This window comes from Aythya ferina, assembly GCF_964211825.1.
Source record: "Aythya ferina genome assembly, chromosome: 4".
NCBI lineage: Eukaryota > Metazoa > Chordata > Aves > Anseriformes > Anatidae > Aythya > Aythya ferina.
In genome coordinates this window covers 62,881,935-62,906,840 of record NC_140300.1, presented here as the reverse complement: position 1 = coordinate 62,906,840, position 24,906 = coordinate 62,881,935, and the positions used below count along the sequence as shown (strand labels likewise).

The 24,906-nt window shown below is 43.6% G+C and overlaps 1 protein-coding gene and 2 long non-coding RNA genes across 14 annotated transcripts in view; 2 read left to right on the top strand and 1 right to left on the bottom strand.

Moving 5' to 3' along the window:
• Positions 1 to 7,731, bottom strand: part of EPHA5 (EPH receptor A5) — a 192,026-nt gene extending 184,295 nt beyond the window's left edge. For 10 of the 11 annotated variants that reach the window (XM_084519381.1, XM_084519372.1, XM_084519377.1 and 7 more), the window contains exon 1: positions 7,585 to 7,731. In XM_084519381.1, coding sequence (XP_084375507.1) covers positions 7,585 to 7,714 — 130 coding nt within the window. In that variant the 5' untranslated portion in view covers positions 7,715 to 7,731. The remainder of the gene's footprint in view (positions 1 to 7,584) is intronic. The other variant, XM_084519382.1, reaches the window with a different exon arrangement.
• A 279-nt stretch (positions 7,732 to 8,010) lies between these two features.
• Positions 8,011 to 24,906, top strand: part of LOC311436850 — a 56,939-nt gene continuing 40,043 nt past the window's right edge. Inside the window, exon 1 of the long non-coding RNA XR_014693124.1 lies at positions 8,011 to 9,482. This is a non-coding gene — a long non-coding RNA (uncharacterized lncRNA). The remainder of the gene's footprint in view (positions 9,483 to 24,906) is intronic.
• The window catches only part of LOC311436848, a 39,548-nt gene continuing 33,589 nt past the window's right edge, over positions 18,948 to 24,906 (top strand). The window contains exons 1-2 of one of the 2 annotated variants that reach the window (XR_014693123.1): positions 18,948 to 19,366; positions 22,906 to 23,321. This is a non-coding gene — a long non-coding RNA (uncharacterized lncRNA). Of the gene's footprint in view, positions 19,367 to 22,905; positions 23,322 to 24,906 lie in introns of those variants that run through there. The other variant, XR_014693122.1, reaches the window with a different exon arrangement.

The window sequence follows — 24,906 nt, the reverse complement described above, 5'->3', positions numbered from 1 at the left end:
AGAAAACACCAGTGCTGCCTGCAGACCCCACTCCCAAGGTATCTGCAAGTGGCTGAAGGACACAACCAGTTTCCCTGAGACCCTCCTTAAAGCAAGCACCTTATTAAGCACACAGATGAAGGCCTAAAATCCCAGCAGATTCCCAATGCAGTCAAACCACCTGCTGGCAGCGCTGAAACGCGCCCTCGTGCTCATCCCTAAATCAGCACACCACCAGCTAAAAGCAGGCTGAGCTCTGGCCTCAAAAAGGGTCCTCCAAGGCACAGGCATCAATCCTGTTACACTTCTAACTAAACTCAGCAAAGGGAAAGAAACTCACCAGGCACATCCAGAGTTGTCAAGGCTGTCAGCTTTCACTACCAGTGGACTTGCAAGACCTCACTGTCCGGCACCAATAAAGCCTTCCTGTTGACAATAATGACTACTCTGCTGCCACTGAGTTCGCTCAAGTAGAAAAAAGGGAACTGACATAATGCTTAGATAGCATTCGGGAGCAAAAAAATGTTTAAGATGATCTATTGGCTTTTCAGGGGGCTGACAGTTTATCCCTTCTGCTTCAGAAGAGGGTAGAGGCTGCTAGTGGGAAGAGCACGCTGCCAACACATTTTAGGAAGAAACTGTGTTTGAACATTAGCAGAGCGAAGGTGGATAAACCGAAATGACTAGATTCTGGAGAAATTAACTTAAAGGCAAATATGCAGATAATTTCAAGTCGTTTCACCGTTTTGGCACATGCAAAGCAGTCAGAAACTGACAGAAGTCCACCCAGAAACATCCTGAAATGCACATTACTGATCCTGAATAATTAATTTACTCCCAAATGTTTCTCTACCCCCTCAGGGGGCTACGAAGTTCAAACTTGTTCTGAATTTCTCCTTACAATAAGGGATCTGAATTAGAGAACCTAGGAGTTAACATTTCAGAAAACACTTTGGTGCTGCCCACCACACCTCAGTGTAGCAGCTGGCACAAAATCCTGCAACCCCAGGGTCCTGCTTTCTCTTCTACAGGCTCCCTGGGTGACCTAGGGTAAATCCCAAGGGATTTACATGCCTGAATCCCACACTGCACATCTGAAAATACCTGCTTGGCCTCCTAAACCTAGCTCTTAACCTCCCTGGGTAAGCCTGTTTCCTCTCCACACACACCCCCAGGCACAGCTTGCTCTGCCCAGGAGCACACAACCTCAACCCTGAGGATGCTCAGGAGCTTGAGGGAAGGAAGAACAGGGACAGGAGTTACCCCGTCACCCTCAGAGCTGCCAGGCCTGCTCACAGAGGTGTTCCCCATGATACTACGTGCTGCCTCACCTCCTCCAGGAGAGCTGTCCCATCCAGCCAGCTCCTGGCCACCTGAGCAGCTCAAGCTGCTCAAAGTCCTCCTCGCAGACCTCCTGCACGACTCAAATCCCATCACAGCATCCCCAGCAAGACTGCCACGGGATGTGCTGAAGCCCCAGCACGCTTTTTCTGTCCCAAAGCACATTTAGTCCTGTTTCCAAAGAGCAGAGGCAGGACGGCTGTGCTCACACGCACAGCACAGCACCCTCACCCACAGCAGGCAACAAGCCATCAGCCCTCTGCAAGCAGCCACCCCACGACCCCTCCTGAACCCAGAAGTCGAGTGCTGCGAGGCCATGCTCCTGTCCCCTCCTGCCCAGCTTCCTCGCAGGAGAGAGGGATAATTGCTTCCTACCTCCACCAGGATAAGCACATTAAGCCTTCGGAGAGACTCAGATACCGCACCGGCCAAAGCCACAGCAAATACCAGAGCTGAGACTGTAAAAGAGAATAATAGGTCAAAAAGACAACTAAAAGGGTAACAAATCCCTACGGACCTCAGCTGCCGAGAGCCTGGTGCTAAGAGTCTGCCGATACAGCTGGCTGGAAAAGCTGCTGGGGCACCAAAGGGCTGCACTTGAACAAAACCTGTCACCTTCGTGTCCTGCCAGCCAGAGAGGAGGTGAGGGACATGCACGATGTGAGCAGAGGGCAATTCATCTCTCAGCTCTGTTCATGCCAAAAGAGACATCTTAAGTACAAAACATATTTTCAAAGAAAAAATGAATGCTAATTTAAAATACACAGCAATTTTACTAAAGCGATCAAAGAAAATGAGTTTTGCAAAAAATTGAAAAAATTGCTCATTCCAGCACAGTCATTAACTTCTTAACATTATTTTTTTCCATATTTATCAATGCTGAGAAAAGAAATATTTCCAGTGCCAGCTCACTCAGGCTGAACTCAGGCCCCACAGCTCACTAATCCTTATGGCCTGCGAGGAAGGCACTCTTGACAGAAATTTCAGTTCTGTTTAGATGTTTTACTATAAGCACAAAGGTTTTTTTCTACTTCTTTTTGAAGCCTTTTTAATGGATAGCAGCCCGAGCACCCACTGAAAAGCTGCATGAAATGTCTTCCACAGAAGTGAGCACTTGATAACAGAAATTCACTACTTCTACCAAAATGAAGTTTGTGCCTTTTTTTTTTTTTTTAAACATCCCTTTCTCCCTTGGGAAAAAAAAAAAAAATCGCTTTCTTCTTTCCAGGCAGGGTCTCAATTTTCTGACATCCCTTAGCCATGGCTAAAGCTCACCTCTATTCACCAGAACAATGGAGCACTTGCTAAAAGCTTGCTTTCAACTCCAAGCCATATGAGCTGTGGGGTCCAGCAGCCCCACTTCCATTCCAGACCCCAAATACAACAGCATCCAGCACCACTGCTCAGCTGAGGGATTCCTGCTGCTCCTTCTCGGGCTGGGGACTCCACAGTGGCTCAGCACATGATGGAAGCAAGGATTTCTGCAGAAGCAACATGGAAATCCTCAGGACAATAAAGCAGCTAGATCAGAGAGCGAGGCACCATGTAACGAACTGCCCTGGCTCTGCAATTTCTGGAAGATTTGACGAAATCCTGCTCCTACCTTCCCTCTCATGGCTTGCTACAAAACGCATTGTTTGTTTGCAGTAAGTACACATTTCGTTACGGGTGAGATCTCGCTTTCTTATTTCACAGCAACAGAAGAGCAGACGTGGAGATGGACGGCGCGTTGGAGTCAAAAGCGTTAGGTAACTGTGGGAGAGATCACGGAGGAGGGGGAAGAAGCTGTCAGACAAGCCCACTAGCTGTTCTCCTTCCCCCATGGTACCTGTCAGTTTATCCATCTGTAAATTGATTTGCAAATAGCTGCTTTATACATCAAATTATGGTGTCAAACATTTACCATGCTATAAGCTGACGGTCTGTCAGTGGCTCCGTTTAAGACAGTTTGCTTGTTTTCCACTATTTATTACATTTTTTAAAATATGCCTCAAAAAGAAATAGGTACTACATTGAAGTCAATTTTTGCTATTGTTTATTTCCCTTTTTTTCCAACATGTGTCATTAGGCAGCACTGCTTTTAGTCATGTACTAGAAAGTGCTGCGTTTCAAATGCTGTTTTTACTGTCAAAAGGATAGCAGTTCCCATTATAAAATCATGACAGAGCCATTCTGAACCTCTTGAAAAGGCATACATCACATCAGCCTGATCCCAAAAAGACCATTAGACATGAGCTGTCCCTCCTCGTTCCAGTAATTCCACTGCAGTAAATTTGAAAGTTAATGGGATTACTCCTATGAGTAAAATAGGTGCACAGCACCAAGGCTACACACTAACGTTACGGTAAGTGTATAGGGGATGGTTCCAATACACAAAAAGAACAAATCCCTCCTCAAAAAGTCCTTATAAAGCACTGCTGATGGGCTGAAACGCTTCCAAGATGAACAATTCTGCATACTCAACATAACTGCTTGCTAGCAGCACTCAGGACCTACAGAATCACAAAAAAATACAATAGTTGAAGCACACGAAGCCAAGCCAGTAGGAGAAACATAAGAAATGTCTCATATTTATTTCTACCCAAAGCATTAGGCTGATTGAAATAGACTGATAGGAAAATGAGGAGCATCTTCACACCTACTTCTACCAAACACGTGAAATACTCCTTGAAAAGGGACTTCATTCATCTTTAACAATCAACATTGTTATACCTAAATAGGCATTTGTGTGGTGTTCCATGACAGAAATGAGACATTGCCCCAAAACAAAACACGCTTGAGTAAACATCAAACATGGAGGCTCGTTCCATGCTCCGCCATGAATAATCTGCAAATTATAACCTTCCTCTATGTTTGCCTGTACCGGACCCACCCCTTTAATTGTATTCATTTATTCAAATTAAAAATGATACATGAAGACAAACCGAGCTTCAAAAATTCCCACAAGAATTCAGAGGAGGAGGATTGAATGCAGGAACTTACAAGCAGAAGGCTATTCTTCAGCTCAAGTCCCTGAAACAAATGCAACACATATTACAAAGTCACATTGGCTTTGCCTTCCTCACCTTTGTCTAAGTCACAGCCATTATTTCAAACCATATTTCTTTTCATCTGCTTTCACAATATACCCTGTTGGAACAGCGCTGCCTCCTCAAAAGCCCTGAAATTAAATATTCCTTTTTATTTAATGACAATTATGTTCGCATGTTGTTGAGCTACTCTGTTACAAGAAATTAGAAGATGCAATGTATCCCATTCTTTTAAAAATGAACTCCATCCTTTTAAAAATTTGCCCACATGACACTTTCTAAGGTCATCTGGGTGATTTCCAAACCAATCCAAACCCATGGGCAACGTGTAACAAATCATGCTGAAGTTGGGGCTGGTGCTAGGGGTCTTTAGACAATTCCTTCATTCATTCTGTGTTTTGCCTAAATAATATACAAAAGCCACTTCCCAAGCCCTGGCACTTCCACCAGAATGATTTAAAACGTGCATTTTTAAACCAAAGGAGGTGCAGGAAACCCATTCGGATATTCCAGGGCTGTCTCTTGTGCCTGTGACAGGTCAGAAGTTGCTGCCAGCAGAAAAAAAAATAAAATAAGAGATACAGCCCACACAGGAAATCTATTCGGGTTTACCCACTGTCACTTCAAAATTACAAGGCTCCCATAAATATACAGCTCAGGTAATTGCAGTATCAACAGTGCTTCAGACGGGGAGGGGGGAAGCAATGTATTTCCGATTGTTATCACAACACCCAAACGCATTTTATTTCTGCAAGGAAACGTTTGATCAAACGCAATGGTAACTGGAGGGCAGCAGTTCCCTGCACATTTTCAGAGGTGATGCATTTGAAAGTAACAAACCCCTCGTGAAATTCTGGCGTTTCAAAATTCTGCAGTATTTTCATGGTACAATGTGGAATATTTTCACGGTGATAAATTTCTGAATTTGAAAAAAAAAAAAAATTATAAAAAAAAAAAAAAAACAGTCAAAGGGAAGAAGGAAAACTCTGATTCCAATGAATGAACTCTGCTGAAGAGTTACAAATAACGGCTAAACAATACCTGGAACATGAAATAGCACTGAGCATTCATCCTTCAAGGCATATTTTGCTTTTGATACATAGCCTGAGAAAAGGCAACTGAAATAAAAATTGCTTTTATTTCCCTTTCATAGAGAAACCTGGCAGAAATTCAATTCAGTTTCCCCAATGTATATTCTAAAATCTATAACTGGAGATATCTAACATTTACAATATAGGCTAGGCACTCGATACTTCCCCATAAAAATGGCAGAAGCTTCAGAAACTCAGCTGTGCTTTCCAAAAGCTATTTCCATGCTACGGAACCCAAACACTGAATTTACTTTCCTCCCCTCCAAATCTTAACCTAGATTTTTTTAGAGTGCTTTCCCCTAAGTCTCTCTCCACTAGAGGGTAAAACAGAAATTCAGGCACTGTGAATCGTTAACGGCATGTATCTTATCCTACAACATCACTGCGTATTACAGTAAGATTTAGAGAAATAAACGTGACACAGAGCGTAAGAAAATAGTAATTATGAGAATTTACCATCCTTTATGCAACTACATGTGTTAGGTACCAATACAACACAAGTTATCAGCTAGGTGTTTTTTTTTAACCACGGCGAGTAAGATGAGGGCACACAACGAGACCCAGGAAAACCAAGACAAGCAACTTTTAAAAGCATTCACAGTTCTGAGACGGCTCCCTCCATCCAAGCACAAGTAAAGTTTCTGACCAGCTGAATGTGACAACTGACCCCAGGGGAGGATCTCTCTCTACGGGGCCTGAAAGCAGCCTGGGTTTGAACTTTTCAAACCCAAATCAGTGACAAGCGGCAGCGGCAGACGGCGAGGCGGGCTGGCTTCAGTGTCTGAGGTTTCTCTCTCATGCAGTCGGATTCACACACTGCAGGGTGAGCCGTTCCCAGAAGCAGAGCCGCTCCCAGAAGCAGAGCCGCTCGGTTGTAATTGGCAAAGGAGACATGCTGCGAGAAGCACTTGTCAAATAATGCTTGTTTACAAATAAATCTCCTAGCAGCAAAGGACAGCAGTTATCGAGCAAGTTCAGGTCCACAGTCAGACCCCCCCCGCCACCACCAGCAGGGTTTTTAGCTTTGCATTTACTGAAGAGACAGAAATTAGAGAGCGGCAGTCAGAAAAGCAGGAGGAGAGAGACCGCGAAGCAAACGCTCACGCTGCTAATCATCGCTGTAACGTTCCCCCGCAACCTCCCTGTAAAGATGCCACTGAGCCAGTTTGCTCAGCAGTTTCATTAATCGTTTCCAGCCCTGCTTCCTATGCACGCCGCCTGCCCGCTAGCGCAGAGGCACCTCTGCGCTCGGGGAACGGTCCCGCTGACTTGGGCAGCACCGTCTGCATTTTCCAAAAAAATGGAAAAGATGCCCGAAACGGGGCCCTGAGCACCCCTCGGCCCCTCGGCACCGCGTTGGGGAGCACGGGAAGGTGCAGGATGGGGAAGAGGGAGGCGAGCAATGGGAAGCGCCTGCCACAAGCAGCCTCCTGGGCCATCGCTCCCAGGGGTGAAATCACCCAAAAACCACATGGGGGCAGAAGGATCGGGCCCACCTCTACCTCAAACCGAGGCGAAGCCAAAGCTCGGCATCTCTGCAGGCAGCAGAGCAGCATCTTCCCCTCCCTTTACTTTTGGGAAGCCGCGACCCGCATCGTTTGCGCTCCCCGAAACACATCGCAGCTCGCTGCTCACCGCCGGCCACATCGCTGAGGCTCTGGCCAGCGTTGTCCTGCACCCTCTGAAGGAGTTTCACAAATAATTACAGGAAAAAAAAAAAAAGGAAAAAGGAAAAAAAACAGCCTGCGACGAGCAAGCAGCATCCCTTCAGGATGCTCAACTTCCCCGTCCACCGCTTCCACCTCGCAGCCTGCCGTGAATGCGAAATATTTATGTTGTAAAGATTCAAGCAGCGCCCAAACCGGGTAGAGGGGAAGGAGACAAGTCCAATTTGGAAGCCTGGCAGTGGCCGTGCCAGGCAGGGCAGCCGATCACACGCTTTTTGCCCTCTGTCTCCCCACCACCATCCCCAGCTCTGAACGCACCGAGGGCGCGCACCGCAGCCCCCCAACCCTCGGAGCCTCACCGAGACACCCGTGCAAGCCCCCCAAAAACAACCCCCAGCAGCTGCAGCCCTACAAACACACACACACACACACCCCACCACCACCACCCTCCACCCCCGACGGCCCTGCCCCGCTCACCCTCGCTGCCGGGGCTGGCCAGCAGGCTCCGGAGCGCTGCGCACAGCAGCAGCAGCAGCAGGAGGCACGTCCAGCCGGGAGCCGGCGCCCCAGCGCGGCCAGCCCAGCCGCCACCGCCCCGCAGCCCCATCCCGCAGCCCCTCACTCAGCGCATGGGGCCGCGGGTGCTTCTCCCCCACCCCACCCGACCACCACCACCAGCACCACCCCGACCCCTTCCCCTCCCTCCCCGGCGCTGCCCCAGCTCGGGTCGGGATGGGACGGGGCGGGCTGGCAGCGCGGCTCGGCTCCGCTCCGCTCCCGTCCAGCCGCCGCCGCCGCCGCGACTGGGGAAGGGAACCGGGGGCGGGGACGGGGGAGGCGGCCCCGAGCCGCCGCCGCCACAGCCACAGCCGCGGAGCCGCCCCTGACGGGGCGGACCCCGCCGCCACCGCCCTGAGGGGGGCCCTGAAATGGCGGCCACGCTGCCTGTGCCCGGCCCGGGCTGCCCCAAAGGGGTGTGGGGTCGGTGTGTGTCCCCCCACACCTCTCCCTGAGATCCCACACCACAGCCTCAAGGGGTGCAGCCGGCCCCAGGCACAGCGGGGGGTCGCACTCCTCGCCCCACAGAAGGGGAGGCTGCGATTTTAGGGTTGTCGCCACATCTGTGGTTGTCCCCACGCAGGAGAAGCTCAAGGAGCGTGAACTTTGTGGTGAAGCTGGTACCCAGCTGACAGGCCGAAGGGGAGCTGCAGGTGTGTGCTGCTGCCGTCTTCGGAGCACGGCTGTAATCCTGCGTGGTTTTGGGGGAAAAAGTTGTCGCCGGGTTTTGCTCAGCAGAGCCCTGGTTGTCACTCTCGCCTCATCCTCCTCAAAATAAATAAATAATCAGAAATTGACTGCTGGATGTTTATTCAGTTTCTCATTGGAGCCAAGAGCCCTCGAGGAGACTTGCCTCCAGATAAGTGAATGAAGACAGAATTGAGCCTGGTAGCTGCACAAGCAACAAAGTTAAGGGGTGACCTCCTCCATTTCACTGTGCTGTCTGTAGGTACGCTTGTCAAAATACCTCCACACCACTGCCCTGCCTCAGCTCCTGCATTTCAGCTAGGCCAGCGTTGTCCAAATGGCAGCATTTACAAGTCCATGCTGGCCCTAGCAAAGTTAGAGACTATTCTCTTTCGTTTCCCCAGCACCAAGATTTTGTTCATATTAGAAAGGCAGTAAGTGAAGACTGAGTACCTGCAAAGGTATTCTGAGCAAGGCCCCCCCCCACGAGGCAAGTTTCAAGTTCAGGACTGAAAAAATAAGAATAAAAAAAATGCAAATTACATTATGAAACACCTAGACAAAGGCAGAATTAAAAGGAGACCTAAATGCCCAGTTTTCCATGTCCTGTCTTTAACCAGGAACTTCCAATCACACAGAGCTCTCTACGTTGGCAACGCTCACTTTTTCCTCTTGGCCCTAGCACCATATACAAACCTCAGCTATTGCCAAAATATAAACATAGTCCTGGACTGTATCATGCATGTTATTTTCTACAGCATTTGCTCCTGATGCAAGAGGATTCTGTGCATCACAAGTTATTCAACATTTTTACTGCCACCAGGAGGACAAGGAAGGGGCTTTGCTTTACAACATGAAGCACATAGCTGAAGCTGCCAGCCAAACGAAATGCATGGCATGCATCTGTTTACAGCAGTGAATCAGATCTTCACTATTCAAGTATTCCGCTAATCTGTAGTTCAAAAGGACGAAGGTAATGCTGGGAGTAGTCTGATGGCAAAAGCTGCATGGCCAGATCCTCATCTGGGATAAATTGCCATGACAAGGAACATCCGACCCCAGCCCTGCGTCAGATTTCGGATGGGAATAGCTCCGTGGAATACTCATGTCTAGAGCACGAAGAAGCACTGGTAAGTTTTACCCCTACACCACACCCAGAAATCACAAAAAAAGGAGGAAAATGTCCTCAGAAACAGCATCTTACTAGCATATTCAACAGGATCAGATGGCAAAGGAAAAAAAAGTCAAGCTTGATGGGAGCTTCTGCCAATTGAGGGGCAAGACAAGTGTTTTGTTTTGTTTTTTTTTTTTTTAATCATAATTTTATGTGGCAAACTTGTTTGCTCCCCATTTTCAGCTGCTGTTTGACAGTTGTTAACTGCTGTTTGGACTAGCAGGCTTATAATTCAGAGGCATTTCAGATGATATGTGACATTTTAATTTTCTAGGAAACACTGAGATGAGCTTCATATGATTCATAACCTATTTAAGAACAGCCACCTTGTTCTAGGTTTCAGCATCGCTGCCATTTTTTAATATTATTATTCTGCAGGAAACCAGCTCTTATTCCAAGATATGTGGTTTGTTTTTCATCCTTCCGGTGGCACAGGAAGAGTGTCTCAACCTCATTTCCCAGGTTGTCATTGAGTACTGCTAAAAAAAAAAATAATAATACAGCATTATAAAGCGATTGCCTCATTCCCTAGTGGAAACTTTTGCAACTTTATGTACTATCTCGTGGATTGTGTTTGGTGGAGCTCAGTCTTCCACAAATGTCCTTTCATTTTTTCCATGACTCTTCTTAGTCACCTGCAGCAGGCAATCCTCTCCTGCCTTTTACTCTTTCAATGCACCAGTGGGTCCTGAAAGAGTGGACAGATTTTTAGCAAAGCGCTGCAGCATTCCTGGCAGCCTTCTGTCAGCAGCCTACACTGAGTGCATGCCCCATCCTACTAGCTCAGCCACAGCAGCCAAGTGGTGAGGCTGAAATGCTGCACATTTCTAGTTTCTAAGCATCTTCCTCAGCAGTTCCCCACCAGAGGGAAGTGGTCCATTGTTCCTCAGAGTTCATGCATCAGAAGAGATGGGCAATCAGAAAGGAGCTGGGCATAGGATCCCTCACTATCTTCCACCAAAGGGTACATCTTTTATTTCGTTGAATAAAATCACTATAAGAATCTCAAGGTGTGGATCTCAAACTATTCCCGAAACTAATCCATTTCGGGCTCGTGCCATTTCTCCCCATATCCAGCCTATATTTTGTATTAACTTCAAGTTGCTCTTCCTACATCTCATTAATTCATTTCTGCCCCCAACATTTCTGCCTTTTCACTTTTGCAAACAGCGTATCCTCTTAATCATTGCTTAGCTAAGGTCTCTATTTCATCATTTACATTTTTCTCATGAATCATTCCTATAGAGTGTTAGTAATACTGTTATACTCCAAATTCCCTCCAGTTTTCCCAACATCTCTCATAACAGTTTGCCCAGAAGTGCAATCATACTAAAGCCATAATAAGCAACTAGCTCTAAAATGGTTTTGTGTATAATGTCTGAAAATGACAGCTTTGCCCCATGTACCTTGCCACTTCATACCTAATTTCCTGTCAGCTATTACACATATTTTAAACTATTTTTTAAGCCAGACGTCTTTTGCAGTAGTGCATTTCTGATTGTTTCCCTCAGATATGCAAAAGCTCATTTTTCCATGTTCAATTTCATTTCTCTACCACATACGTAGTTTCTTTCACATCATCTCTGTGTTCTGACCAGCTTATAATTCTGCATTGCCAATTCATTTCATTGGCATGCCATTTACCCTATCATCAACAGGACACTCTGAAACAATAAACAAGTTTATCCTTCAGATTATATCAGGAACCCACAGCTGCCAGCCAAATAGATTCCTTGTATCATTATCCTTTGCTAAAGTGTAGTGGTAAAATACTTACTGCATCTCCATATTCAGTAGAGCCATTGTCTGAGAAAAGACTTAATTTCATACTTTCAGTATAAGTAGTCCCACTGAAGCCATGTCTTCATTGTATTAATGGAATAGAAGCCCCACCCTATTGCAACAAATTGTTTAATTAGTCTGGAATATAATCATTTCCACATTCCTTTGAAAAGTCTTTTTTCCAAACGAATCAAAGAAGATGACGCCTTTCAGGAATACCCTCATGAAATTTAGTCATCATGTTTTTTTCCCCCACAAGCCCCTTGAAACAAAAGACCTACCTTCTATGCAAAAAACTTAACGCTTGTTAAAAGCAAAAGCAGTCTGGGAGCAGAAAGCAGCTTTGCATAGCAGATAGATATATTTGGATTGGTACCATGGCTGCAACTACAGTTTTAACACAAAATGGCTGTGTTCAAGAAACACCACAGCAGCCTACGTAGGACTGCAGAAAGCAAGAGATAGCCCCAGCAGACCATAGGAAAATCTGTAGTGGGGACAGTTGAACATCAAGTGCAGGTGGGCCACCCCTTGGCCAGATGAGGTATCTCAGTGATTGTGCCCCTCGGTCACTGCTGAAATCTCCGTACCTTGGTGCAGAGAAAGATGTTAACCAGCACACCAGTATTTGTGTGAAGGAAAATGAACAAGTGGCAAATAAAAAATTGCCTGTGCAAGTTCAAAACTCAGTCACTTGTGTGGTCTCAGCACCAATTTCTCTCTTCCCACCCCCACAAAACACAGGAGCTACTGGCAACTGAGCACTTAGGAAAATCTGTTCATTTCATTTACAGCCTGAAATTACATCCAAAGCCGTGAAAATCCATGGGAAAAACATGTGAATATTTGTCTCAGACATAAAAGGCTTAGAGAAAGCCTGACATTTCAGCCTGGCATTTCATTTTGGAGCGCTCCATCAGCAGCCTTTGGTCCTGATAAAATGCCCTCGACCTGGCAGCACACACCGCTGTTTGCAAATCCTGTGTCACTACTCCCTTCTATCACTGCACTGCAGTGACCCCACGGAGCCAGATCCTAGGTGTTAAAATCACTGTCCATCGGCAAGCAAATGCCCAGGGTGCTCAACATACATCATTCCACAGGCTAATAATCTAGATTAGATTGATCAGCAAAATAATCCATGCCAGACACAGAAGCACACACTCCTGAGGACCGAGCATAGCAGCAGATAGAGCTGGCAGCACTTGCAGCCCACCCACTACTTATCAAGTATTGAGGTGTTTCTTTGCATCACACATTAAAGGGAACAAATGAAATGGCTTTGAATAGATTTATGAAGATATTCTAATGTTGAAAGTGGAGCACAGTAGAAAGTGCAAAGGCTAATATGATTACATTGTTAGCCCAGTATAAATTTAATAACGGACTCACTTCCACATTTCTCATCGTAAGCTATTTGCGTGCATCCACTAACTGCAATAGCTCAGCACCTCATGCTCTTGAATCCATCTTTCTGACCCACCCCTGTGAGGAAAAGCAGTGTTACCACTCCTGTACAGATAGACAGAAGCAGAAGAGATGTTAAAGATGCAGATAAAGATTACTGAATTGATTATGCCTCTTCTAGATCAGGGACAATGTCCTTAAAATATTAATGAAATGATCTTAGTCTTGTATCAATAAGAATCAGCAGATCTGAAGAGGAACTGGCTTATCTCCTCGAGACAGACGGGAGCTTTAGTAGGCACTGCATAAACTTGGGCAAGTGACTTGGATGCATCTGCAAGCACTAGAGTGCTTTGTGAAAACCCAGCCCTTGAGTAACTCACTTAAGGTCACACAGAAGGTGTGTGGCAGACCTGAACTGAGCTCAAAAGCCATTAAAGCATCCATTTGCTCTTCATTCTCACTTTTCCTTTTCCAGCATGTCATTTTGGATCAGGATCTATGCTAGCAAATACGGACATTACTGTAGTTCAAGGGTTCACATTCAGCACTTCACTCATTAAATGCACATTTGTTCAAGGTACAAACACAATAATGGATATAATGATGAAAATCACTATATTAATGTATCATTTAATAGTGCAGTACATTAATCTCCTACATACAGTGCTATCCAGAACTCGGTTCCTTTCTGAACTATGTTTCATAAGGTCAATAATACCTTCTTTAATCTCTAAAGGTAATCTGGATGGCTACCCTGAATGTCTTTGATCATAGGCAGACCAGTTTTGTTAACTCGAGCTGCTGCCCTGTATTCCACACTAAGGCCAGCTAACTGCATCTATTCTCCAGTCATTTGAGGGAAGCAAATCCATTTCATCTCACCTCAATCCCTCCTCCAAGCAGAGCTGTTTGATGCTAACTTCTCTATCTCAACCTACTCCTAATGATTCCCTAAATAAATCACATCATTGTCAGTTACTTCATATCTCAAACACTTGGAAATGCTTAGCAATTTCAGCTGCCAACACATTCATTTAAGTTCTTGTGAGATGGCATCTGGATCACAGCTATAGTCTTTGAGTCCCTTCCATCAGCTAATTGCAACTGTTTTTAAAACGCGGGAGCATATTTATTTCTCTCCTTTCTTTGCAGTGTCAAGTTGTGCCATTAGGTAGACCCTGTGTTCCAAACTCAGAAATACTTAGCTTGCAAAACTCTAGCATCTCCTCACAGAGAAATGCTTTAGCGAGTGTAACTATATATGTATACCTGCACGTGCATTATTTAATAGTTTTGAATAACAGAGGAACAAGGTGGGATTGGGACCAGCTTTCTGCAACAGACTGCCTCACATAACAAATCCTGGCGCAAATATCACCTGGTGACATAGAATGCATACGTATGCATTGCCACTCAACTTTCTGTTAATTTCTTCCCTTATCCCATCCAAAAGTTGCAAACAAAAAACCTTACTAAAAAGCTTATCTGTAGTGTTAGTTGTTTGTTTGTTTTTAAGAGAAAAAAAATGAAAGGTAAAAAAAAAAACTAGGTATCAGCCTTTAATATGCAACTTCCATGCAATTTGAAGGTCCAGTTGCCATAAAGACACAAGCCGTTCAGACACTTCTGTTTGTTACTAGGAAAAGCTACTCCTTCCATATCAGAACAGCTGGAACACTTAACTAGCTTTGCAACCAAGCTACAGGACTCAGGTGCCTAGATAATGTTTTACTTCTGACACAGGTACCCTGAGTGATCCTGAGGAAGTTATTTTCTCAGCTGACAATATCCCCTTCAGGTGCAAGTAAAATCCTGCTAACAAAGATGTGCTTTAAAGGGTCAGCATTATGCCTGGATGAGGCTGAAACTCATTGAGGGTACACCCTCATCTAGGTCATTAATGAATGAAACCAAAATTTGAGTGGCCTTGCGCTGACACCTACCAGTTCCCTCAGCACTCAGGGTACATCTCATGAATTTACATAAGTCCAGCATAAGTATTCCCTGACCTGATTCTTTTCCACCAAGGGCACATCCTCCTTGTTCCATACTTTCCCCCAGTCTCTAGGAGCTGGGATTCCTGAAAACCAGTCTTAGCAGTAAAGAGAGACAAGCTGTCCCTTGACAGATTGAATTCTAGTTGGACTTTGGCTTTTCTAACCTCATCCCTGTACAAGGAGGCACTGTCTCTGTGTTCCTCCCAGTTCCCACTGAAATATTACCAGTGTACTGGACAGTACTGGAGCGTAAGCACACCATCTGCATCATGAGATGGCTATAAATAAGAACTGGCAGCTCATTACCAATTAGTTCTCCTTTTATAGCTTCTCCTCCTTGTTCTCTGAACTTCATTCCCCTTTCTGTCTTTTCTGAGATCATCCTGGCTCTGGCACCTTTGCTTAATCCCCACTTAATTCATCCTCCTGTAGGTTCTGCCTTCCCATGTGCACACTCCCAGACACTTCTGGCTGCCTCTGTTTTCTGCCTTTAATTCTGCCCCCAGCTAAACAGAAGAGTAGGTGATTACAATTTCATTCAATCAGGAGGTGAAAGAGATGGGGGCACATGCACAGCAAGTAGAAAAAGGAGTGGCAATCAGATTACAGCTGTAGCCTAGAGCAGAATACTTTGTAATGTGAACTTGTAATGGGTCTCTGGTCTAGGGCCCATAATAGACATTTTACCCAGAGTGCAATAGCCACCCTAAGACATTTACTGCAGGAAATACTGAGCCTGGTATAAACATTTAAACTTTAATAAAACCATTACAGATGCACTGATTGCATAGCTCCTTTACACAGCGAAACTACGCACAGCAGCAAATAATGAAATGAGCAAAGCGGACAGAAGTCATTATCAGGCCATTTACATAAAGTTTAACTCAATGCTCAACCTCAGTCCAGCTTCTGGCCAACGTATTGTTGGGGTCCAGAAACTAGTCGCTGGACAATAACTATCTCAAAATGCACCCCATCTTAGACATGCACCATACTATGCCAAGCAGTATGTTTAAGTCAAGCTTCTTTCCTCTCCCATTTCATGTTCACAATATCCAAAACCCTTCTCAAATGACATTTTTGTGGGGCTACACATCGTTTCTGCACATGATCAGAACCATTCCAACGTAACAAGCCAACTTACTTGTATTGAAAGTGACAAACATGACTCTGCCCACATAGTAATAAAAGATTAAGAAAGGAATTTGCAAAGGAAGGAAGAATCAGGTCAGAAGGAGATGCAAACCTACCTCTGTCTTACCGAAAATCGCCCAGATAGTTGACCAGTCATTTGCACGTTTGGTCTTTCTGGCCCAACTAAGATGCAATTATTCCAAGCCAAGCCCTGTGTGCTTTGAGGGAAGCATTGAATCCACAGTCCCTCCTTTCTGGGCAAGTCCCTTAAACAAAATGGGATTTTTACAGAAAATAAGCAGAGCTCATCTCAGAGATGCAGATTAGTGTCCAGGAGAGACCTGGATTCACACCTGGCCAGCATAAATATCTGCACCAAGGATAAATGTTTAGTAAAATTCAGAGCAAATGGGCTGATCATTGCACAGGGTAGCGGTGAACACTTCTGGGTTTTGTTTGTTTTCTGCTGCTTGCTGCTGGCAGGTGTTGTGAATCCATTGCTCCCACATCAAGCTCTCCCTATTTCATTTGCAGCAAATTGGCCTATCAACACTCTTCACAATCACCACTCTTGGATTTGGGCACTTACAAATTAGGTGGCTCCTCTGGGTATGAGTTAGCCCCTAATTTGGAAGTGGGAAGACATTCACAATCATGTTAGAGATAGAGAAGAGGCTGGTGCATGTCTGCCCATGTCTCCAGGAAAGCAGAACATGCTTAATTTTTATATTAGGAACTTTCTCAGTATTTTTCCTTCCAACAGAGGCAGAGAAACATACTGAGTAGGGAAAAAAAATCCTAATAATGACAGGAGAGCTACACCAGCCATGAAGTCTCACTCAAGCACTGCTGAACATGGGAGGAAAGACTCCTGCTTCCTAGACCATATTTATAAAGCAATGCAGCTCTCTCCAGTCTGCAATCATTTTTTTTTTCCCTTTAGGATTAATCCAAGAATTTACATGAACTTCTAAAAGCAAGAAATGTGAACACCACTCAGTAAAACTATAAGGCAAACTTCTGTCATCGCTTTGTCTTCCATCCCTCTTCTGGAAGGAAATCTAGTGGTGACAAGCACAGAACAAAGTCCTGCATGCACTAGGCACTGAAACAAAGCAACTATGCTTATGATACATGTGTTAGGAGATGAATAGGGTCACTTAAATGTGATACTAGCTCATAACATACTACACTTAATACAATTATTACTTTTTTTGACTAGGTCTGTTCTTTCTTTGGTATGACATCAAGGACTTTGCTGCACTGCCACTGACTTGCTCTGGTATTAGTCAAGTCCCCTGTATTTACATAGCTTGATAATCCATTGGCAAACAGCACATCATAATTGCTTTTTAACTTCTCCATTGAGACCAAAATTTTCTCTCTACATATATACCAACCTCTTTGCACAGCTGTCTGCACTTTGACTGGGGCCTGTTCTTTCCTGGTGCTCATATCCATCTATTTTGTATGTGGCTTCCACAAGATCAATCTAACTTCATTGCATCTGGCTAACAACTCAGTCCTGTCATCTCAAATTTCGTTCACAAAAACATTCATCTTCCATCGAAATAGAAGTCCGCTGTCATGGTCACCTTCACACATTTCCTGAGTTCACATTAAGAAAATGTTTGCTCAAGCAGTGAGCAGGGTTGGACAGTGAGTAGTGGAGAATTCAAAGCCATTTAGAAAAGTGCTCTTGAATTGACTCAAATAGTCTATTTCCAGAGATCTAGTTCCAGGAGGTCTGAGCCCCATCCTCGGCTCCCAGTTTTCAATGTGGAGAGCTTGATCACTCCCTCCCCGGCTCCATTTGAGCGCTAGGGTAAGGGCAATATGCAGCAGAACAGATGCTGTGGCAGGAGTGTGTTTACATGAAGCCGCTGACAGCAGATGCCAGCTTGTAAAATTAGCCAATAAAAATACCAGCATCACTGTTTACAACTACTCTGAGCAAGATGGGCTGCCAGCAAACTGGAAATCACATTGCACTGACACGCCAGGTTAGAGATACAGCATTTGGCAGAGGATCGTAATTTTTAGGCTATAAGAAGTGGGATACACAGTTGAGTAGAAGAGAATCAACCAAGGGCTGCTCAACAGTCTCAGCCCTTCTTGCTTTACCTTCCAAAAGGACTCCAGTGTTAAAATATACAATAATGAAGACGAAGACAAAGAACCAGAAGTAATATAAGTAAGAAACCACACGTCGTTAACTACTTAAAGCATTTTTTGTTGTACTACTCTGGTCAAACTAGAAATTGAGCCATGTTTCTACGAAGCAGGAAGCTGTCACTTCAACTTAAGCCACGTCCATTACTTTTTCCAATCACAAATCTAATAAGAAATTCTTATTTTGTAGGAAGCTGTTGTCTGCAGCTTGCCTACATAGATGTGGAAATGTTCAGAAGGGGTTATATAAGAAGGCTAAAATAGCATTGAAATTTCTCCTGTTAATTATCATTAGGAGTTCTGAATCGTTTGGGGTATCATTAATACCAGCAACTGGTCTAAAGGAATTGAAATCCTTCAACAAAAGGACCAGAAAATGTATATTTAAGCATACCTACAGCTATAGTCAATACAATCCACTTGCATTGTGCCAGCTGAGCAAAGTTTTTGAAACATATTTGCCCATCCCTTAATTTCCCTTAGCTGGAAAATATCACCCTCCATTTAAATCTCGGTTAACAATTTCTATTGCATTCTCAACTGGGAAACTAGAATTAGAAAGTGAAGCATTACAGAAATTAATACATTTCAAAGATTAAGTTCCAGAACCAAATGATCAATTATTACTTTTATTCTAAGGAAACACACAACCATAGTTCAACCCTCTAACAAAACACTCGCTTTATAAACGTTAATAAGCTATCAATAGCTTCTATAAGCTTCTTAGAGGCAAGAAGTTAAAAATGAACATAAGTAAAACAATTGAAGAATCACAAATGTTATAATTAAAAATGACCTGCTGCCCTCTATAGTTAGAGATTATTATAAACTAATAACATATTACACTACTGCAACGTATCTATGAAACCACAACACTTTTTCCTTAAATGCCAAATAGCTTTGGTCTTTTGTATTACAAAGGAACCTATAATAAATGAAACAAAAAGAACAGAATTAGAGGACTGAAAACATGTTGCCAGTGAACTTAATGAAGCAAATTTTAGAGACTTTAAAAGAAACTACTGTTCGTTTTCCTCAATACACTGAAAAAGCTAATAAACATAACCTATGCCAACCACCAATGTAAAAATAGCAACAAACTGTCTTCTTCTTCACACTTTTCTTACAAGGAACAAGCAAAAGGTTAAGCTTGGCACCCAAGCAATAAATAGTTTCTGAGACTTTTCCCAGCTGTGTCCAAGCAGCCATCAGACACTAGTGCTAGAAAGGTTGCAGGTGGAGCAATCTTTTGCTGGTTTGGTGGGGGGTGAGAGGGAGTTGTGTTGTAGGAGCTGTCGTTTCGTCTGGAAAATGGAGGTGTGTTCTCATTAGTTCAAGGCTTTTGGTAAGAAATTCATGTATATATCGTTAATGATAAAGGGTGAGGGTATGGTGAGCTCTGGGTCTGAAAGCCTACAAAGATATCTTTGAGTTGTGACTGTATTTTATTGTTAAAGTGGAAGTTTTCAGCTGTGTGGAAACCTTTATGAAAGGTCTTTGCTTGGTGGCAGTCGTGTTAGTAAGCTCTTGAGTTTCTTTTCTTGTAAACTATGTATGATTCTATTTATGTTTTTTTCCTAATGAGCTCTTATTCAGAGTTAGCTTGGGGCATCTCGGGTGTGCAGGAGAGCTCTGATTCTCTGTTACTAGAGCGTGTTTAATACAGGATGTGGAGTATAATGGTTCTAGGCTTCGGCAGCTAAGAAAGCTTTTTTCCTTCTATAGTACCTTCTATAGTAAGAACTTGGCTTTTCTATTTTCTCTGTTTATCCTTGAGAAATAATATTGTAACTTTTTCTTTCTGAGCCACTCTTTAACTTACTTATATATTTCTTATGAGTAAGAGTTTTCTTTTTCTGGGACATTGAGCAAGGAGAGGGAGGCTACTGGGCTTGGCATCACACAACATCCTGAGTTGAAAGGGACCCACAAGGGTCACCAAGTACTACTCCTGGCTCCACACAGCACCACCCAAAAAATGAACCCTATTTCTGAGTGTTGTACAAATGCTTATTGAACTCCAGCAGGCTCCTGGTGGAAGGGAACAGGGAAGTGGGACTTGTAAAGAGGTGGACTTCTGATGTTTCTCCCTGTGATAACTTTTGTTTCAGAGAAGTAGCTAAAATTAGTTATAACTTGAGGTCTTCCCTAGGGAGACCAAAACCTGATTGTCTCAGCTGGCTCAGTTAAGCTTTGCCTGCTGCGTACAGGTGCAAGTTATCTGCCTGGTTCAGTGCAGGCTGCTTTTGTGCACAGCTGCTGATATACCGGATGAGTTTTGTTTCTCTGCTTAAGCATATGCTGAGCTTTATGCTCTGGCTAACTTTGCTGATGTGCCTGAAGCTGCTTCAGGTGCCTAAAGTTAGGCATATGCAAGGAACTGCAGAAAAATTACTTGCTTCTACAGCAAGTGCAGAAAAATGGGCTCTGCAACACCTGATGTGATGAATCTACACGATGTGCAGTCTTACTGCCGTGACCTTACAGGGCAGTGATTCAGCCTGTTTCCCCGTACTCTGCTATGGGCCCAGGGACCTCAGTCATGCTCCACCTGTGAACTGGTGCTTGAGTGCAGTACCAAGGAGTCTCTCAAGGTGTGTGTGCTTATACTTAGGAGCCTGAATGCATTATTTACACCTTGATAGGCTTTGTGTTAACTATCCCTTTCCTGGTGAAGATTCTCATGTATTAAACAAAGACTACCAACCAGTCTTCATATATGGTCTTTCCTAAATAAGAGTGCAAACCACTTCTACCACAGTTGTGTACAACTGAACAGCTTCACTCTTGGTGCTAGTGTGCTATTTTTGAAATCTGAAATATTTTGAAATAATGCTTAACCCTTTCACTCCGCATTTTCTTTCTAATCCGTGTATGTCAAGTTCTCCATCTAAGCGTGCATGGTGGTGTTTGGCTTCTGAAGCCTCTAGAGGTTGACTCCTTACTCCTTTTATGGGATATAAGGTACTTTCTTACTGGGTTCCCTGAGGACATGTACCATACTAACAATAGCTGTAAGGTGCTTTTACTACTCCATGAGTTGTGTGCTCCTGGGAGAAGGTGGAGGGGTGTATACATGGGAATGATGGGGCGGTCCATCTTTACTCACAGCCTTCCCATTTCTTGAGTGCTCATAGCTCCCTAGAAAAATCTTTCTTGACAAAACAGATTTTCTGAAGCTACTCATCTCTCTTGGTGGTACAGTAGGGTGTATGGGGGTGGTACTACAGTAGGGATGGACTTGTCTCCTTAATTATGTTAACGTTCAATGGAAGTGATGGGCACAAAAAGCACCTTTTATGAAAAGTTAATTTCTTTTAACTGTTGAGCTTAGAGATGAAAGTATTCAAATGGGAATTAGTGTGAAGCTTGCAAAACTCTGTACTACAGATGTATATCTGAAGGAGTTAAAAATATAACATGTGAGAGCTATGAAAGACTGACCAAATGTGATTTTTGGTACCTTTAGCCATGTAGTGTGCAGCGCCTGAGGAAATCTTCACTGTAAGTGCTTGTTCATGCTGGAAAACTGAACATCTTCACAGGTTTAACTTCAATAAGCTAAAGTAACTTCTGTCTTTGGCAATTTCATGTTCCTTGCTGGTATTATTTCCACAGGTTTTATTTCAAAATAATTATTTCACATGCTAGTTTATGGAAGCTACTCTAATAGGAAAAAGTTATTGACTGGCTAATTTTCCTTTAACAAACTGTAATGGCCAGTTGATTTTTATGGTCTCACCATCTTAGATGTTTTTCTTCCACATGGTTGTGCTGTATCTGATAGTAACTGCGTTCTACCAACAGGCAAATTATTTAAAAATATGCATTTAATTATTGTAGCACACTGTTACGATCTGACATATATCCTTTTTAAAATAAGGAATATGGAGTTAGCTCATCACATACCATACATGGCACAGGCTCAGAAAAATGGCTTGTTGCATATGAGTGTGATGTCTCAGGCTTGTAGCAGATGACCACCAGCTCCTTCCTTCAGCACCTCTATTTAGACTTGGGCACATAAGAGACATGAGAATAGAGTATTATTCCTGTCTCTCCAGATGACCAGCAATGACAATTACCACCTGATTTTTATTTTTAAGTGAACTGTGCAATATGTAGACGGAGAATGTTTCCTTTAGCTGAAGTCCTGCTTCTCTGTTTAATGTAACTGTCTGGCTCTCCTTACCTGACAATATTATATTTAAATGTCTATCAAAAGACCAAAGTAACATGCGGCTAACTCAGAAGAGATCAGGCAGTTGAGTCATGGTATAATTTATATTGATATATATATATGTGTGTGTATATATGACAAAAGAGTTTTCCCAGCTTTCTGTAAGTGGGATAGGTATTTGGGTAGCACTGGGTTCCTTGCTTTGAAAAACTTGCTTTTGCCAAGAAAAACAGAAGTTGCTGTTGTGGTGCTTGTGCTGTACAGAGTCCTTTATAAAAGAACTAGTTGTAAGTATTTCCTCAAATTAAGTCTCTGATTTCCTCTGGCTTTTACAGCATTTTGCGGTCTGGCTTCAGGCAAAATATCTGGTAACTTGCATTTCAGATGGTGTGAATACTCGTGGGTTTTCCCCAAACTAGATTCTCCAACCTGAAGTAAATTGCAGAGCTTGGTGTAACTGCATAGTATACTTCTCTGCATAGTGAGAAGAGGTTGGCCTTGGCTTAAGAGGTTTGCCTGAGGGAAATGTTGATTTTATTGGACTGACACTCTTAATCTAATTGTTTGATAGCTAACCAAAACATCCATGCTGTTCTCCAAAATGGAGGTAGAATGAAACAGCTTGGAGTGAAATATTTGACTTAACCAGTAGTTAAGGTGTCTTTGCAGCAGATGAATTTACATTCACTTGGTTTTGTCTTTAGGGAATTCTGGATATATGCTAAAACATATTTTGAGCCTCACCTGCAACAGCAAATGTGGGCCATATGTGTGCTGTCGCCAGCAGTCCGGGGACTTATCCAGAGTGTGCAGGAACTGGGTTCATATCTACAACAAGTGACTACAGGTCTGACAACACTCGAGTGAAACATCATGATACTATTCAAGGGTTGCTGGCTTCCCACGGTGTACAGAAAAATAGCTCCAGCTCAGAAGTTAGATGCTCTTGTTCATATTGGGCTGTGCTGTGAATTAGTATGACAAATTTGACTCAGGCAAATACTGAATGAACATTATCTGGGGTTCTTGACCCCAGAAGTGGGAGCTGACTGAAGGTTGATGTAGACGATGAAATTATTTGATATATTCCACTTGCTTGTGCTGTCCAGAGTTCCTAACCTGTCTGTACATCCATTTGGACAAGTTTCAGATTTTCCAAAGTGTTTACTTTGCAAAGTTAAGGTTAGGAAGGGAGTCAAGTGCAGCACCTTGAATTCCACCTTTTCCTCTGGGACCTTCAGCAAGAGCTCAGCGGTCAGTTTCTCTTCTGACCCATCTTGTTTGCTCCCTGGAGCAATGAAGGATCTGCGTCCTCTCGCATGGTGGTTAATGCTAACAGAAAACTGACTGTTTCCTTGCTATTCTGCAGTATCATAATGTGTTTAAAATATACAAAATCCCATTGTCTCTGCACTGTTAATGTAGTAAGTTCTAATGGTTGCCTCAAACTATCAGTGCTTGAACTTTATTTTGTGAGTTATGGACTTGATGGAAAATAACTGGTGGTACCTGCTGAGCTGACCTGTACGGTGTTTGGGAAGGAGTGTGGATTGAAAGCACTGCTTTTTGGAGATGCTGAGCTCCTTGGTTCCACTGTGAGGGTACAGCAGCACTCGGGCTACCTGCAGCTCAAGTATGCTCTATGGCAGCGGTGTATTTATGAATGTGGTGTCCATGCTGTGAAATTAAGCAAGATGTGTTTTTCAGAATGGCCCTCTTGGTTGTATGGATGAGGGGCCAGAGATAGCGTGCTCTAACACTCAATCTTTGTGCTCTCTTTTGCAAAGCAGCAGTTATTTCCCTTGTAGCCTGCAAGCAGATACTGCAGAAGATGAGGAATAGCTAGAAACTCCAAAATTAAACTTAAACTGACTTCCTGTCTTGCTGTGCAGTTCATACAGACCTTGGTCATAGGAGCTGATGTAAGCTGCAGGGGTCTAGCTCTTGGTGGAGGACTGTAGAAGTTCCCCTTGTATGGGGAAAAAAAAAATAATAAAATGTTTTGCAAGTAGTACAAGATAAATGGCTGCTAACAGGCAAGCTGCCAGCAGCATGAGGGCTGCCACAGCCTGGTGTGCGAGTGCAACTGCAGGACACGCTTGTTAATAAAATGAGGTGCTTAAGATCTTAAGGCAATAACTGATCAGGTGCTGTACATGGGTGGAAAAAAAAATGCATTTTAAGCAACTTCCTTGTTAACTGCGATCACACAAACAAGCAGCACTGCTATACTTGGTCTTACTCCAAGACTACTGGCTTCTGAAGCTTACGAAAAAGCTCGTGTTGCGTTAGTAGCAATGCTGTTCCTTGTCTTAAACATATTGGTGGTATGGATAACATATGATAAAATCAGAACAGATTGTGACCCTCCCAATTTGAATGTGATTCTTGCAAAGTCAGGTTCTAGCCAGGGGCTTTTAATTGTGTTCTTTGCAATCATGTATATTAATTATCTGTGATCATGCTGTGTAGAGGAAAATTACACCCAATATGTAATTTCCCTCAAGTGTATGGCTACACTGTAGTTGGATGGCAATGTTTTTTTTTTTGTTTTGTTTTTGTTGTTTTTTGTCGGTGGAGAGGAATCTTGCCTATGCATCTCCCCACTAGTTTCCTTTGTCTCCTAAAAATGGATCTTGACATGTCTGTTTCATTGGAAAAAATACTGAACTGACAGTTGAAGAAATACAGGTGGATGAGAAAGT